This window comes from Caenorhabditis remanei, chromosome I (genome assembly GCF_010183535.1).
Source record: "Caenorhabditis remanei strain PX506 chromosome I, whole genome shotgun sequence".
Taxonomy (NCBI): Eukaryota; Metazoa; Nematoda; class Chromadorea; order Rhabditida; family Rhabditidae; genus Caenorhabditis; species Caenorhabditis remanei.
Genome location: NC_071328.1, coordinates 16,781,110 through 16,796,602, shown reverse-complemented (window position 1 = coordinate 16,796,602; position 15,493 = coordinate 16,781,110). Strand labels below are relative to the sequence as shown.

Sequence of the window (15,493 nt, the reverse complement as noted above, 5' to 3'; positions counted from 1 at the left end):
CTGAATAATCCAAGATATACATATCCGTAACAATCTTGATCTCAAAATAAAAAATCCAGAGAGCAGCTCCCTCCCCCCTTGTCCGTCATCTCTTGTCAAAAGTGAAAAAGAGAAAAGAGACATTTCCATCTCTTCTCCGAATGAGAAAGAAACATGAAAGGAGAGGAGAGACCTGCCCAAGGATAATTATTCGGAAAAAAAGGGAGGGGAAGAAGAAGAGGAGAAAATGGGACATGTCAAGAAATAAGGAGCATGGGATGAAAGGACGGAAAAGAAAGGGGGAGGGGGACTCCTCAGGGAGAGCTAAAAACAAGTTAAAAGGGGGGATGTGTGACACCTTAATGAGAAAACTAGATCCATACTTCTTTTAAGAAAAAAAATCGCTTCGAAGATTACTGTAAACGGATAATTTAATTTGAATGAGTGGGCGAGGCTTAGAGACTACAAACTACAAAAATTCTTTGGGTGAAATGGGGAATAAAGGATACAAACTACAACCTGTCCTCAAACACACCTCCTAATTTCTTATTTCCTTTTTTCTCTATAAAATGTCATGACACAAAAATACCAAATGTTAATCAAATTGATAAAATAAGGAGACAGGTGATTTCTTTCTTATTTTTTCTCTTTTATGTTCTCCATATATTTTCCTAATTTTTTCAAAAGTGGAGAGCATGTGAAAATGTCACAAAAAATTAATTGAATAACATTATGGAGACAATATTATTTTTCTTCTCAATTTTAATTTTAATTCCGGTTCTCCCGGTGTGTGTTAGTCATATCTTCTTGTTTTTCTGGAATTTCAGATGAATTATTGTGAGAATACGCGGAATATTATGTTAATTAATTTTTGTATCAAAATTCTCATAGAGTTAGTCATGGCTGCACAGCAACTTGGAGATTCTACCCGGCTATTCTAACAATGATTTTGCTCATGAAAATTCACTACGTAGCGACTCAAAATTGACACTTACTGAGATTTTATTGAATTTTCCCATGGTGCACGTGAAAGTATAATAAATTTCTAATTAAAATTCAATGAAAAAGTGCACTTATGAGAGCTCATAACTGTCTTGATTCAAATTTTCAGACCCACCTTCAAGAGAATTTTATTGTCAGCTCCTAAATTTGCGTCGATAATCAGGAAAGTTTTTGGGTACAATAGAAAGTACAGCTGAGAAAAATAAGAGCATTTGAGAGGTTGCAACAAGATTACATAAGTAGGCGTAACGATGTTAAGATGAAGTCACATTTTTGCAGTTTTCAACATATGGAAACTACTTCTTACCTATAATAACGGAATGCGCCCCTGGTAGGAAAACGGGCGTGACCTAAATAAAAACGTTCCTGTGAAAAAGACGTACCAATTCTAAAAATATAAGTACTACTAGGTAAGGTAAATTCTTCCACCCTCTATTTTTCCCTTTTTTCAGAAAAGGGTGTGTCATCCGATACACTTTCCTGTTGTCTTTTAAAAAAGAGACAAAAGGAAGAGCAGGTCAAAAGGTTCAGGTAACTGGAAGTAACATGGAAGTGAGATATGTTGGGGAGAGAGAGAGAGAGAGGCATGGGGTATATTTGGAATTCAGAAGGATGTGCACTCCATTGTAGGGAAAGAATGTGTGAATCAAAAAATCAGAAACTAAATTTTTAATTCTTGCACAGTTGTTCTAAAATGTTGTCAAAACATAAAAAAAAGAGATTTGAGATTTTTACTGGTTTGTAGTTTGTAGTTGCTTACGGAAGATTTACTAGCAGACATACTACACATCTTGGAAACACTGAACTTCATAACAGTATTTGACAAAAACTATGGAGAAAGGCAAAATGGGAAAACGTGTTGATTAGGTCAGCAACTAATGCATGTCTATTATCGGTTCACGAACACTTGGCAGAGGGTGTTAAAGGCGCATGGAATTTGTACAAAATGGTCTGAAAGCGGGAAACAAGATTTACAGCTAATTTCAGACCTGCAAAGCTCGAAAAAACGGCAATTGCTCTTTTACAACTACGAGACCCATCTGAACAATTAAGATGCGCCTTTAACACCCCGGCTCAAGTTCAATTTTTTCAAAATTCATTGTTATAGTTATATTCATTCAGGGAGATCATTTTTTTGCGCTTAGAGTTGATTTCATTACACTTTTCATGTTCCTTTTGCATGTGCATAATATTATTAGGTTGTCAGAGCAAATCATGTGTAAATTTATGTGCAGAAGCAACGTCATAAATACTCAAAACTAAAAATATTAGCTCCGCGACATTTTGTCACTAGAAGTTTCGCAACTACGACGTTTCGCAACCACACCCCATTTGCAAAGTTGGGTTAGTTGAAAATGTTGAGTGTACCAAAAGGCCTGGGAATGTATTTAAAAATAATTAAAAAGACAATTTTTTGACAAAAACTAGGTTAAACTATTGCTAGTAATATGGTTGCGAAATGTCACAGTTGCGGAGCCTAAATATTAAAAACGAATAGCAAAATGTAAATCACGAAGGCTTTATGTACAGCGTCCGCCAGCTCAAACCAGTAATTAAAGGTGCAGCATGTGATATTTCAAGTATTTTATCAAAATTGCATGCAAGCAGGTTGTGAGATGTCTTAAAATTTTGTTTTTTGACTTGATCTGTTTAAAGAGGACTACAAACTACACATATGGAAATTGAGGAGCGATCTTATCTTGTTTTCGACTCAACATTGTCATTTTTAATGATGTTCTTCTAGAAAGAATTGGTAAATAAACAGATTGTCAACTAGCGGAAGAGTTGGCGGAAGAAATCCTGTTCGGTGTGGGTCTCGTTGCGATTACCGTACTTTTAAAACTTTTTTGGGGCAAAGTACGGTAGAGAGACGCCGTAAATCAAAATTCCGCAGCGAGATCCTCGGGCTGAACTTTGAACGAGTGATCAGTCAACGGCAAATGGGTAATAATTTGTTTTCTTATTTCCTAGCATTCTCTTGCAATAAAACCTTTTCGCTCTCGTTGCTATAAAAGGGATCTAGCCCCCGCGGGGGAGTTCAAACTATTCAACACCATATGACACCTCGCCTTCTTCTATTTCTCTCCCTTATTGGGGTTACTGTATCGATTATTGTTGGTGGAGGGGGTGGTGGTGGTTACAACGATCACAGTGGTCACTACAGTCATAGCAATAGTAGGGATAGTAGTGATAGTCATGAGCATCGGCCACGCCCCCATAGACCTCGTCCGCATCGACCACAGCCAGGTAGACCACCCCGAGAGCGTACTAACTGCCCTGCTAACTGGTTGTTATTCACGAGGCCAGAAGGGAATTGGTGTGCTCAGGTAGGAAGAGGCTTAGAAACACTACAAACTACAAACAAGTTACAGGCTTTCGTGGCTACTCTTGCACGAGATCCAGCAGAAGCACAGTGTCAAGCACTCGGAGCAACGCTGACAGGGTTACAGTCGAGCTTAGAGAGGCAGAGGCTTGCAGGTGTGTAGTTCTCTTCCTTATTGGGGTTACTGTATCCAATAGAGGATTGGTTTTTTTTAGAAGCCGCGCGTCTTCTTGCCGTCCAATACAACATTGCAGAAGGTGCGATGTGGGTTGGAGGCAGGGCTAAACCCGAATGCACCTCACCACGTGCTTGTCCAGACTCGAGGAACTCGTTCTACTGGACCGATGGACACACACAGAATGGGACGGATGGATTCACATGGGAAGTCGGGAATCCCGCGTTGGAGTATTATTATTTAAACCATTCGATGGGGTGAGTCATTATCTCTGTGTATTAGGCTAACCTCATTATTCTCTTTTTTCCAGAGTCTCTGGATGCGCTACTCTTGTATTTGCTAGAAATGGTGGAGCCGTCCACTTTTGGCGCGGATTTGTGCATGGACTGCTGGATGATGTCTGGTGTACTGCCCAGGTCAGAATGTATGCTTGCGGGAAGTTGGCAACGTGAAAAGGATGAGCATTTTTTAATCATGGAGATAGTAATAAAGATTTTGTTGGTTTTTTCTTCACCAACACCTTTGCAGGGTTCTAAAACCGCACTTTGTTGAAACAGAAGGAAATTGTTGAAAGGAATTTTGTTGGAGTGTAGTTGTAAGAATTGTGCCGAACTATACATCCATGTTTGTGTGTAGACCGACTTCCATGTGAAGAATGTAGCCACAAGAGAAAAATTTCCCTGTTTTCCCCTGAATTAAATTTTTTACACAATGTTCGATAACATGACTGTTTTCGGGTTCTCAGGGTAAACTGGCCTAATAAAAACTTTGTTGCCTAAAACCATTGCCCTTGGAAATAAGATGAGATAGTCATTTCCTCCTAAACAACTATTTCTGCCAAACCATGAACTCTGAATGACAGTTGGTAGCCATCCGTAACGTTCTAACCATCAAAGATCAAAATTTTGCTCTTGAAGTCTAATCGCGGCGGCGAATTTATTGCAAAAACCCCCGCTTCCCCTCTTTCCGATCTGTCATTAAACCACTTTTCTTATAAATTCACCTTTCCTCGACCTTCCTTTTTTTCAACAATGAATCCTAGCTTTCTTCTATTTCCCTCACTTATTGGGGTTACTGTATCCATTATTATTGAAGGAGGGGGTGGTGGTGGTGGTTACAACGACCACAGTGGTCACCACAGTCATAGTGATAGTAGGGATAGTAGTGGCAGTCATGAGCATCGGCCACGCCCTCACAAACCTCGTCCGACTCGACCACCCAGAGAACTGACAAACTGCCCGACTAACTGGTTGCTATTCGTTAGACCACAAGGGAATTGGTGTGCTCAGGTACATAGGAAGAGACTTAAAAGCACTACAAACTACAGGTTACAGGCTTTCGTGGGTTCCTTTACTCGAGACGCTGCAGACGACATATGTAAAACAATGGGAGCAACATTGACTGGATTGCAATCGAGTGCAGAGAGGCTGAGGCTTGCAGGTAATTGTAGTTTGTAGTCAAGAATTCTGAATCCTGAGTCGAGAATCCAGGTATTATTCAGAAGCGGCTAGACAGATTGCAGTCCAACACAAAATGAGAAGAGGTCCCATGTGGCTCGGTGGTCGAGCGAAACCCGAATGCACCTCACCACGTGCTTGTCCAGACTCGAGGAACTCGTTCTACTGGACCGATGGACACTCTCTGAATGGGACGGATGCGTTCACATGGAATGCTGGAAATCCTGCTCTGGAATATGGGTATAAGGATGTACATCACGTGTATGGCATTTCCTCATGCACTACACTTACTATCGTCAGTAATGGTGGACAGATTAATGGGTATTGGAATGGGTTGATGGATGATATGTGGTGTAATGCAAAGCAGTATATGTATGCGTGCGGGAAGAAGGCGACGTGATAATAAGATAATTGTTTTTAATGTGGTTTTGTTAACTGATGAAGAATGAAAACTCATTTTCTTTTAAATTTCTCGTTTAAATCCCGTCACTACCGCATTAAATTGGTTTTCAAGAACTTTCAAACCCAAATTTCCAGCCAATGAGCATAATTCTTGCAAATTCGGACAACGCCATTTAATTGAGCACATTCGAAAGTATATGTGTGCCAAGTTTCAGAAAATTCTCAACCTGTGTATGAAAAAGGTTCCCTTGAGGATTGAGGACAACTCTAAAAGATATCCCATAGAGCGCATTTGAGTTATTCAAACCGCGTGTCTGATCTTTGATGAAATTTCCCAAATTTAGGTATCGTCCTTAACAACAAAAGTTACCTTCCTGACACAACCATTGTAAACAAAATGTCGCTCTGAGTTTCTTTTTCCGTATCCCACAGTTTATCACCAGAAACTATAATTCTTGGGAACCAGAAAGATACAAAACTAGTCCTTTCCATTCATAGTTCTTTCAAACCATGAACTTACATCCTCTATTCTCTATAGCTCTCTTCTTCTTCATTACTTCAATAGAAGCACATCGAGGAAGATCCAGAAAGGATGGAAGACACGATCACTTCTTATCCATTGAGCCCTCCTCTTCCTCTTCTTCTTCGTCTTCTCATGATTCCTCTTCTGACGAGGTTGAATCCACAAGAGGCTCCGGAAAACGAGGACATCACAAGCCAAGACCTCCAATAGCACAGGAACCAGTTGAGGAGAAGTGTCCGACGGATTGGTTGACATTTGATAGGCCACAAGGGAAATGGTGTGTCAAGGTGAGTGAGAAAAACTACCATCTGAGACGGGTTTTGAATGAAAGTTGTCAGTGGAGCAAGCGAACTGCACCAAACTTGGTATGAGTAGCTACCCGTTACGCTCGAACCATCTGTTGACAAATTAAAGGGGGAAAATCCGTCACCAACGGACCGCAACGTGCCTAAAACGTAGAGCAGTGCGGTGGAGACTAGTCGAGCTGCGGCGGGCGTTGGCCTAAAAATGCTCCCTGCCGCCTCCGTATCTGGAGTCTCGCGACAAACGGAGTACTGTAGACGAAAGCGCGCGCCGTTCAAATAATGAAGGAGGCGGCAATGGATGGAAAATATTGTAGAATTTACCGGTTTCGATTGAACAAATCGGGAAAAGAGATCATAAATAGAAAGGAATAATTGTGTGAGAGCTCGGCTCATAATTTCGAGGGATTTTGCGGGGAAAAACAATGTAGCCCGGGACTATCGAGCCGTGAAGTTGGCAATTGGCATCGATGGCCGTTAAATTGACAACACCATCAGAGATCACATTTTCGCTCTTTAAAAATCTTATAGCGGAGGAAAAAATATTGCAAAAACTGCGTAGACCCCTCGTTTCTGCAATCATCGCTTTCCCTATAAAAGCACGACTCGACCTTTCTTTTCTTCAACAATGAATCCCAGCTTTCTTCTATTCATATTCCTTATTGGGGTTACTGTATCCATTATTGTTAAAGGAAAGGGTGGTGGTGGTAGAGGTCGCTATGACTATGATAGCGATAGTAGTGACAGTCATGAGCATCGGCCACGCCCCCATAGACCTCGTCCGCCTCGACCACAACCAGGTAGACCACCCCGAGAGCGTACTAACTGTCCGGCTAACTGGTTGCTATTCAAGAGGCCTCAGGGAAATTGGTGTGTAGGGGTAAGAGCTAAACTACAAACTACAATTCTATATTCACAATTTTCAGACCTTTGTTCACCCAACCATGCTCGGCGTAGGGGTTTCTGAGGAACAGTGTAAATCGCATGGAGCAAAACTGACAGGATTTCAGTCAAGTGAGGAGAGAATGAGAATTGCTGGTAAGAACCTAGCTGATCAAGTTTAGTTTGTAGTCAGTAGTTTTCAGAAGCCGGAAGACAACTCGTTATTCAGAATAACTTAGTAAAACCCTCAGTGTGGGTTGGCGCTAGAAACAAGCCTGAGTGTGGTTCTCGTAGTGCGTGTCCAGACTCGAGGAACTCATTCTACTGGACCGATGGACACACTCAGAATGGTACGGATGGATTCGGATGGCAAGCAGGAAATCCTATGTTGGAATATGGGTATAAGGATGTACATCGAGTCTATGGAATCTCCGGATGCGTCGTTCTTTCCATCGGTAGAAACGGGGTCACAGCATATGAAGTGTGGAAGGGATTCATGCATGGATTGTTGGATGATACATGGTGTCATTCGACAACGAGATTGTATGCGTGTGGGAAGAAAGCGACTTGAGAAAGGAAAAATAATGGTTGGATTACGATAAGGAATAAATATGATTAGAAGAGTTTTGAATAAATAAATGTTGAATAAAATTTTTTGAACCAGACCCACATCTCGTCCCTGTGCCGAACTTTGAGCAAATTTGTGCTGAATCCGCTCGGAGCGCAGTTTCTCATATGCAATCGGTGTTATGCCCTTGGAGGCGTCTGAATGTAGAATTTCGGAACATTTTTGGTTAAAAATTGTCCTATACATGGTGATCACTCGGTATTTCTCAGAGTCTCCACATGCGCCAACCTTATCATCGGCACAAACGGTGTGACATTCGCTTTCTGGAAGACGTTTGTGCACGGGAAGATAGACGATATGTGGTGTGAAGCAAAGGAGAGAATGCATGCGTGCGGGAAGAAGGCGACACGATAAATTGATTGGGAATAGAAGAACGCTCCAATGGCACACCAGATAATTTTTTTTTGAGAAATAAATAAAGTTTTCAAGATCATACATCATACTACAAATTGGTGTATGTACCTGTAAACAACTTTTTTCTTTTTCTAGAAATTCTGAAAATCCCGCCAAGCATGACATCATGACGTTTGTCTTTCTTGCAGAAAAGAAATAGAATATGTTCACTGCACCCAAAATAGGATAATTGAATTGAGATAATTGCATCAGTGAGGGGGAGTAATAATAGAATGAAAACTAATAATACGTATTGAGAAGGTAAAAGAGAGGCCTAAGAATAGATCAGTTATTGTTTTGTTGAGTTGGAAAATTGATTTGAAATGTTTTTTAAATGTTTGAGAATGTCTACTGACGAGGTCTAAGGTATTTAGACGACTAGGATCTACAAGCTGATTTCTGTGAAAATTTACTCATTTTGTGCTCTTTTTTTAAATAAAACAAAACATCATCAATCGAGGTAGAAAGTGTGTAAGTCTTCAAATTATCGGACTCTGCCTATTAACTCAAAACGTCCAAGAGGAAAATAATAAAGATACCTAATCATTCACAAATTTAAGAGCCCTGATAGACATACCTTCCTGTAGAACCACCTGCCTGTAGTAGTAGGCCAATGTTGTTGATGTTGATTATGGAGTTCTGAAAATTGAAAAAAGTGTGAATAATGGAGAGTGAGATGCAGAAATATGTAGAGAAATGGATATTTTTGAAAAGCGGTGTTCAGTGAGGTTTGAAAAAAGGAAGCAGGTCAAAAACAGCTGAGAATAGCGTTCAAAGTTTAGAAAATAGAGCAACTTTTCATGATCTCCCAGCCAAAAGAACTGCAAGGCAATTTTTTGGCGCTTTTTAATCAGCCATAACAGAATAAAAGATTTGAGAAAGATGCGGGTTTACAAGTATAGTACTTTAATTTTCTTGCTTAAAGATAGAAGTCGGATATGAAACTATTAGATTTAAGTATTTGTTTATGTCATTGATGTTGTCAATATAAAAAACAAGTTAAATTTAAGAAAAACAAATTTATAACAGGAATCTCTATTGACAGTTTGAGGGACCTAAGAAAAAATGAATCCCGATCTTGTTATAGAGGCGGAGCCTAAAAATGTTTGTGCAAATTAATTAATTTCATAACTACCTCAAAACAACATTTCTAGTTCAAAATCTCAATTTCCGGACACACGACAATAATTTTAGATTTTCAAAAACCGAACGTGCAAAAACCAAAAAAAGAAATGAAAAAAGGAAACTTCTGACTTTCAGCAAGAAAGGCATGAAATTCAAAGTCATAAACACACCCACATACAAATACAAAATAAGAAAATTCTCTCTCTTTAAGACAAAATTCCTTCTTTTTCTCGCTTCATTGCGTGCTTCTTCGTCAGAAGGGAGGGAAAAATAGGAAGAAGAGGAAGGAGAGGAGTGACAAATTAATTCAATATCACATTCACTTTTAATTATTTTTTCTTACTCCCTTTTTTTTCTCCTTTTTTTTTGTTTGCACTATTTGGGAACAAAGAGGGAAAAGAGAAAACGTTCAAATTTTTTTGTTGCGGCTTAGTAACTACAAACTACAAAACCTCGAATTGGGATGAAGCTTACTAGTAGTTATTATCGAAATATAGGAGTGAATACACTATTAGCCGAGCATTTTTATTACAACCGCGCCCCATTGCAAACGAGAGAGCATCGGCGAGATACGCAGAGTAATTTCGCTGTTTTTCAAAAGGTTTTTTGTAAATTATTATGAAAAATTGTGGACGCAGTTGTAAGAAGGGGTGAGCTGCTTTGAATTTATTTTAAATTTTAGGCTCCGCCCCCAAAGCAGAACTGAAATGCACAGTTTTCGACCTATTTGAGTACGAAAGCTTGGTAGTTTGAGGGGACTTTCACTTCTTGTTTTGGAGGCGGAGCCTGAAATTGATACAAAATTTTGTCGTTCTGAAACACCGAATTGTGACTACAAGAAGAGTCTAAGACCCAGATCTTCTCTAGATGAAGTTAATCGACTACAAACTACATACAACTCTTGATTTCTCCCCAAGATGTAAAAATTGTGTGTGTGTGTACATACAAAGCCTAGTTTTATAGTCTAAAACTTTTTATGACCGAGCTTTTCGTCTCGGCTCCCCACTTTTCTCATTTCTAACAAATCTCCTGTTTTGGAAACATGAATATTCTCCTTTTCATACTATTCTTGTCTATTCTATCACTGCATGGCTACGAGTTAAAAATGATGCTGATATATGGAGAACCTGTGGAAAGTACATCGAGCTCAGAATTTAAGATGTCATGGGAGCAGTGTTATTCAAAATGCTACGGGATGAGAGAATGTATGGTAAGTTGGGGAGGAGAGAAGTAGCATTGAGACTACAAACTACAAAACTAATGAATCGTATTTAGTATGAGAACTAGGTAATGAGAAGACTGGGAAACTTGTACAGTAATCTAAAACCCACGGGGATTGGAAATAGCGAGAGCCCAAACGTGACATCAGGGATATGCGGAACGGAAATCGGAAATTCCGAAACTTTCGGAAATTTTTCCGATATTTTAGTTTTCACTAACTACATATTTATAGATTTTGACTATGAAAAACTTGAAAAAGCGAGTTTCCGACATTTTCGGATTTTCCGAAAAAAAATAATTCGGAATATTTCAGAGTTGCGAAATTTCCGAAATTCTTAGTTTTGCACTTCCCTGCCTGACATACATTATGTTTAATTATTTTTTACTTTATTCAAAATTCCTAGTCCTATCATCTTTAAAACGATACAGGAACATCAACATAACGGAAGTAACCTTTTCAGATTGCCTTCTACTATTCTTCTACATGCAAACTCTACAATCCCAAAACAATAAAAATAAACAAATTGGACTCAGCTGCCAACAAACTTTTGGCAATCAAGGTAGGCATACTAACTCAAAATCTCAAATCGTCATTTTTAAAGAGATATCTGGAAAACGGAACATGTCCTCTAACGTCATGGGCATCTGGCACTGTTTCTGATTTGTGGATTGAAAATGAACAACTTCACAACAACACCTTCATCGCCACAAGCAATTCATCTATTACATTCTCAAGAAGTACTTTCAAATGTGAAAATGGAACAAAACTGTTCCAGAGGGATGTCTACTATGTTTGCATCGGACTACAGCTGTTCGAAAATCCTGAATGTAATGATCATGCATCTGCAGTCAATATGTGCGAACAAGGTGGTTGGTTGAGTATTACTGGACCAAGGGGGCAAGAAGAGTATGATTATTTGTATGGTAAGTCATCTATCCGCTGGACAACACACATGAAACTGCGCGGTAGCGTAAATGCGGCTGATTAGAAATTCCATGTAAAAACGCTCAGAGTTTGAGAGCTCATAACTCGCCTCGCAGAGACATTTAGCCGGCTTTGATGGTAGAAATGGACTGTCCGTAGTCGAAAGTATCTATAACCAAATTTATAGATTGTTTGACAGTCGCGTCTTTAAAGACTTCCCTTGTAAAAGAGATATATCAGAATAACATTTTTTAGGTCGAAAACAGATCTACTCCTTCTCCGAAATCTGGAAACAATACACTGTTTTCTGGACTGACGGAGATAACCTTGAACTAATCGATGAAACCATTGGCGGCTACGACAAGATGAATATATGCGAAGACGTAAATCGACAAAACTTCTGCGCTTATATTGCGCATAATGAGTGTACAACAGGAATCAGTCGTGCCGAGTGAGAAACATCTGATTCCATTCATTTTGGTGATTAAAAACTTTCAGATGTTATTGTACAGTGTTTCATGGATACTGTTGGAGAGGTGCTGCGTGTCGAAAGGGATTAACTCAAATTAATTAATTTGCGTTTTTCTAAAAACTAGGATTCCTTATCTTACTTCACTTCATTAGTAATTCGAACCTCAGATTTAATGACCTAAGATGACTTTTTGGGATTATCATTTTAATATTTAAAAAGTTTCCATGTCTCTTTTATTTCGAATTATACAAATTTGACTCCTCCCATTTTCCCAACTACTTTCAAATCCCTATCTAATGGAAACGATGTTTGTCGGAGAGGGTTGACAAGGACTCAGTGGCTCTTCGATCGTACTACAAACTACACTGTTTCGAAAATTCTCCGATTCCTTGAAAATCCGTATCCATTGGAAACCACACTTTTATGATTTCAGTCTACGAATTTTATGTTTCTGCCGTTTCTTCTAACCCACAACTTTCATTCAAACCAACTTCACCAGAAAATGAATATTTTGTATTTCATACTATCTTTCACTTTTCTGTTAATTACTATTGCCGCCGGAGCAGAATGGAAAATGATGTTGATCTACGGGGAGCCTGTAGACAGTTCGGACTCACAGGTGTTTCAGAGCTCTTGGGAGCAGTGCTATTCCAGTTGTTACTGGATACATGACTGTTGGGTGAGTTATTAGCTCAGCACAGTTCTTACAACTGCGCTCCACCGAAATCCTCTTTAAAATGTATCTTTTTCTCTGAGTCTATCAATTTCGCACACATTTTTCTTCGGTTTTGGTAGAGCGTGGTTGAAAAGAGCATGCAGTGCTAAAAGTGGGTTGGAGAAACAGAGAGGTTCTTAATGAATGATTTACAGATCGCCTACTATTCTTCAGCTGGATGTCAGCACTTCAAATTTATGGATTCGGAAATTAGGAAACTGAATAGCTCTGAGAATAAACTAGTGGGAATTAAGGTATACTTATGCTGGAATCCCGTTCAGTTTGTCTACTAGGATTACAGTAGTCTCGATGACGCACGCGACGCGACGGCGTCGCCTCTTTTAGGACCCAAGGGAGATCCTGTGCTCTCCCCAAAGCTGAATTCCATCCCCAACCAGTTATTATTTTTCAGAGATTCCTGGGCACAGAGGAGTGTCCTAAACGAGTGTTGAACCCTCTGGTGGACACAGCTGGATCAGTTTCTGACACATGGACGATCAGTAATACGTTGTACAACGTCACCATTGTTTCTAATGGTTCCACCGTAACCATCTCCAGACGTGTTTATGAATGTGACACTGGGTCTAAACTATTCCAACGAGGACCCGTCTATGTTTGTATCGGTCTTCGATTCTTTAATTCATCAAAATGTGGAACTCACCCAGAAGCAGTTAGTCTTTGTCAAAAAGATGGATGGTTGACTATCACTGGACCTAGAGGAACGGACGAGTTGGACTATTTTCTAGGTAAGCACTAATTTACAAAACAAAACAAAGAAAGTTGTTCAGCTCAAAGAAAAAATGCATCATTGGGAAGTGGTAATCTCATCTGGGTTGATGGGATTAACGACATAACGGTAGATGATACGACTGGTGGATATGTTAATTATCCACAATGTGATGGATTTTCTCAAACTGACTGCAAGTATATGGGCCACGTTGCTTGTGCGAATGTATCTACTTTTCGGTTTGAATTCATTGATCCAAATATAATAAGAGTTTATTTTTACAGTTGTTCTTGGCGTAATGATGGAGTGAATTGCTGGCGAGGTGCGGCGTGTCGGAGAGAGTTGACAAAGCTTCAGTAGCTCTTCGATCGTACTACAAACTACACTGTCTCACAAATTGCTCTCATTTCTTCGATTCATTAAAAATCCGTATCCATTGGAAACCACATTTTTATGATTCCAGTCTTCGAATCTTATGTTTTTGCTTCTTATAAACAAAAGTTTCGTTCTAACCAACTTCACAAAAAAAGAATGTTTCCCTTTCATAGTAGGATTACAGTAGCCCTTATTCCGGTGGCGCACGCGAGGCGACTTGTCGCCTCTTTTAGGATCTACGAAAACAGGTTTCAATCAAGGGGGGATCATGTGGTCTCCCCGATACTGAATTATATTCCAAACCAGTAATTGTTCTTCAGAGATTCCTGGGGACAGAAGAGTGTCCTATACAAGTGTCTAAGCTTATTAGAAGCAGCGCGCTTAGTAGTCAGTAATTTATAAATCAACTAATGGAACGTCCAAAAGTTTGTATTCCCGTTTAACTTCAATGAGTTTTTGAAACCAGGTTATAACAAAAATTTTGGGCACATACTTGTGAGGCCTAAAACTAAACCTAAAACTTATCCTAAAACGCGTCGAAAGCGCGCTGAGCTGGACTTTCTGAGCAGAACACCACAAACTACACCCCTCAAAAAGAGCCCAAACTGATCTGATTCTGATTCTGGGCCTACAAATCCCATGACAATCCCAGAAAATTTCACCACCAAAAAATAAAAATAAAAGAAATCCTCGACACCAGGGATAAATAAATAGGAATTCTATCTCGTTCCTTTCCAAATACTCCAGTAGTATTGGCGGGTAACTGGCACTCCCCCTCAGGTAATTTGATCTACCACCCGATGAATAAACACAAATAATAAATACATTTTTTGGAGGGGAAGGTATTTTTGAAGTGTGTGAAGAAAATTGTGACGAAACTATAAAACGGAATATCGGAGCATCGTTTAGCCTATTAAAAATTGAAATTCAAACTTTTATGACCTAATAAAACTGCTCCATAAAAGTAGGTCTATAAAAATATAAGAACGAAGAAGACAAAAATTTAGTGGATCACATTTTTGTGATATATAATTCATAAGATATAAAAGATGGGATACCCCGAGAAGTCTCTTCCTGAGAAAAATAATTCCATTAATTTTCGTATGAAAAGCGAAAAAAGGGAGAAATGAAGACGTCAAGGATAGAGAAGCGAAAAAATAAAAAAGTGTTCCTTGTCAAAACAAAAAATAGAAAAAAGGAGGTTAATGAGGGTGTCTTTAGGTGTCAACAAAGGAATGGTGGGGGAGGGTAAATTGGATTTAGCAGGACGGGGAACACCCTGCAATATGGGCAAGTGTACATCAGGACTGTGCAAAAAATTTTCTGGTCTAAACTTTTCGAAAAAATTTTCCGACAAAAAATTTTAAAAATTAGTATCAAAAATAGTGAATTTCGATTTTTCCTGAATTTTGCTAATTTTTTACTCAAAAAAAAAGGTTTTGGAGTCTTTCTTTAAAATACTAATAGTCTTCCTACAAATTCAAGATTTTTGCATCTGGAAAACTAATTTTCCGGTTTTTTTCGGTCAGAAATTTTTGAAAAGCACTTTTTTTTAACTTTCTTTCCGAAAATTTAGAGTATAAGTCCTTTAATTAACATAAATGTTTACATTTTGATAGAATTTTAATTTGTTAGTCAAAAAGTATACCTTTTTTCAAAAAATTTACAAAAAAATCAAAATTTTAAAAAAATTCAAAACGGCCCGTGACAAGTCTCGAATTAAAACTTCTTTTGAAAAATGAAAACGATAAGAATATTTGCGCATTGAGACGTTTCAGCAGGTCACAGTAAATGTAGAGATGGAAGAATTAAACGCAAAGAAAAATCAATAGTGTACACAGAAGACCCCTCACAAAGTGACACACCT

At 38.9% G+C, this 15,493-nt stretch overlaps 7 protein-coding genes across 7 annotated transcripts; 6 read left to right on the top strand and 1 right to left on the bottom strand.

Moving 5' to 3' along the window:
* Window positions 1–3,038: 3,038 nt before the first annotated feature.
* GCK72_003533 (uncharacterized protein) lies at window positions 3,039–3,931 on the top strand (the record flags this gene model as incomplete). Its single annotated transcript, XM_053724113.1, has 4 exons — window positions 3,039–3,308; window positions 3,354–3,459; window positions 3,520–3,736; window positions 3,790–3,931. The coding sequence occupies 4 exons, from the start codon at window positions 3,039–3,041 to the stop codon at window positions 3,929–3,931; spliced, it is 735 nt and encodes a 244-aa protein (XP_053592758.1).
* A 579-nt stretch (window positions 3,932–4,510) lies between these two features.
* On the top strand, window positions 4,511–5,336 carry GCK72_003532 (uncharacterized protein; the record flags this gene model as incomplete). Its single annotated transcript, XM_053724112.1, has 3 exons — window positions 4,511–4,768; window positions 4,814–4,919; window positions 4,981–5,336. 3 exons carry the CDS (start codon window positions 4,511–4,513, stop codon window positions 5,334–5,336), a joined length of 720 nt encoding a protein of 239 aa, XP_053592757.1.
* Window positions 5,337–5,848: 512 nt separating this feature from the next.
* GCK72_003531 (uncharacterized protein) lies at window positions 5,849–6,232 on the top strand (the record flags this gene model as incomplete). The annotated part of the gene is made up of 1 exon (XM_053724111.1): window positions 5,849–6,232. The coding sequence occupies one exon, from the start codon at window positions 5,849–5,851 to the stop codon at window positions 6,230–6,232; it is 384 nt and encodes a 127-aa protein (XP_053592756.1).
* Window positions 6,233–6,791: 559 nt separating this feature from the next.
* On the top strand, window positions 6,792–7,616 carry GCK72_003530 (uncharacterized protein; the record flags this gene model as incomplete). Its single annotated transcript, XM_003107325.2, has 3 exons — window positions 6,792–7,043; window positions 7,090–7,201; window positions 7,249–7,616. The coding sequence occupies 3 exons, from the start codon at window positions 6,792–6,794 to the stop codon at window positions 7,614–7,616; spliced, it is 732 nt and encodes a 243-aa protein (XP_003107373.2).
* Window positions 7,362–8,000, bottom strand: GCK72_003529 (uncharacterized protein; the record flags this gene model as incomplete). The annotated part of the gene is made up of 1 exon (XM_053724110.1): window positions 7,362–8,000. One exon carries the CDS (start codon window positions 7,998–8,000, stop codon window positions 7,362–7,364), a length of 639 nt encoding a protein of 212 aa, XP_053592755.1.
* Window positions 8,001–10,350: 2,350 nt separating this feature from the next.
* On the top strand, window positions 10,351–11,911 carry GCK72_003528 (uncharacterized protein; the record flags this gene model as incomplete). Its single annotated transcript, XM_053724109.1, has 5 exons — window positions 10,351–10,401; window positions 10,874–10,972; window positions 11,015–11,336; window positions 11,593–11,788; window positions 11,836–11,911. The coding sequence occupies 5 exons, from the start codon at window positions 10,351–10,353 to the stop codon at window positions 11,909–11,911; spliced, it is 744 nt and encodes a 247-aa protein (XP_053592754.1).
* Window positions 11,912–12,311: 400 nt separating this feature from the next.
* GCK72_003527 (uncharacterized protein) lies at window positions 12,312–13,611 on the top strand (the record flags this gene model as incomplete). Its single annotated transcript, XM_053724108.1, has 5 exons — window positions 12,312–12,428; window positions 12,680–12,778; window positions 12,937–13,270; window positions 13,313–13,490; window positions 13,536–13,611. 5 exons carry the CDS (start codon window positions 12,312–12,314, stop codon window positions 13,609–13,611), a joined length of 804 nt encoding a protein of 267 aa, XP_053592753.1.
* Window positions 13,612–15,493: the final 1,882 nt, after the last annotated feature.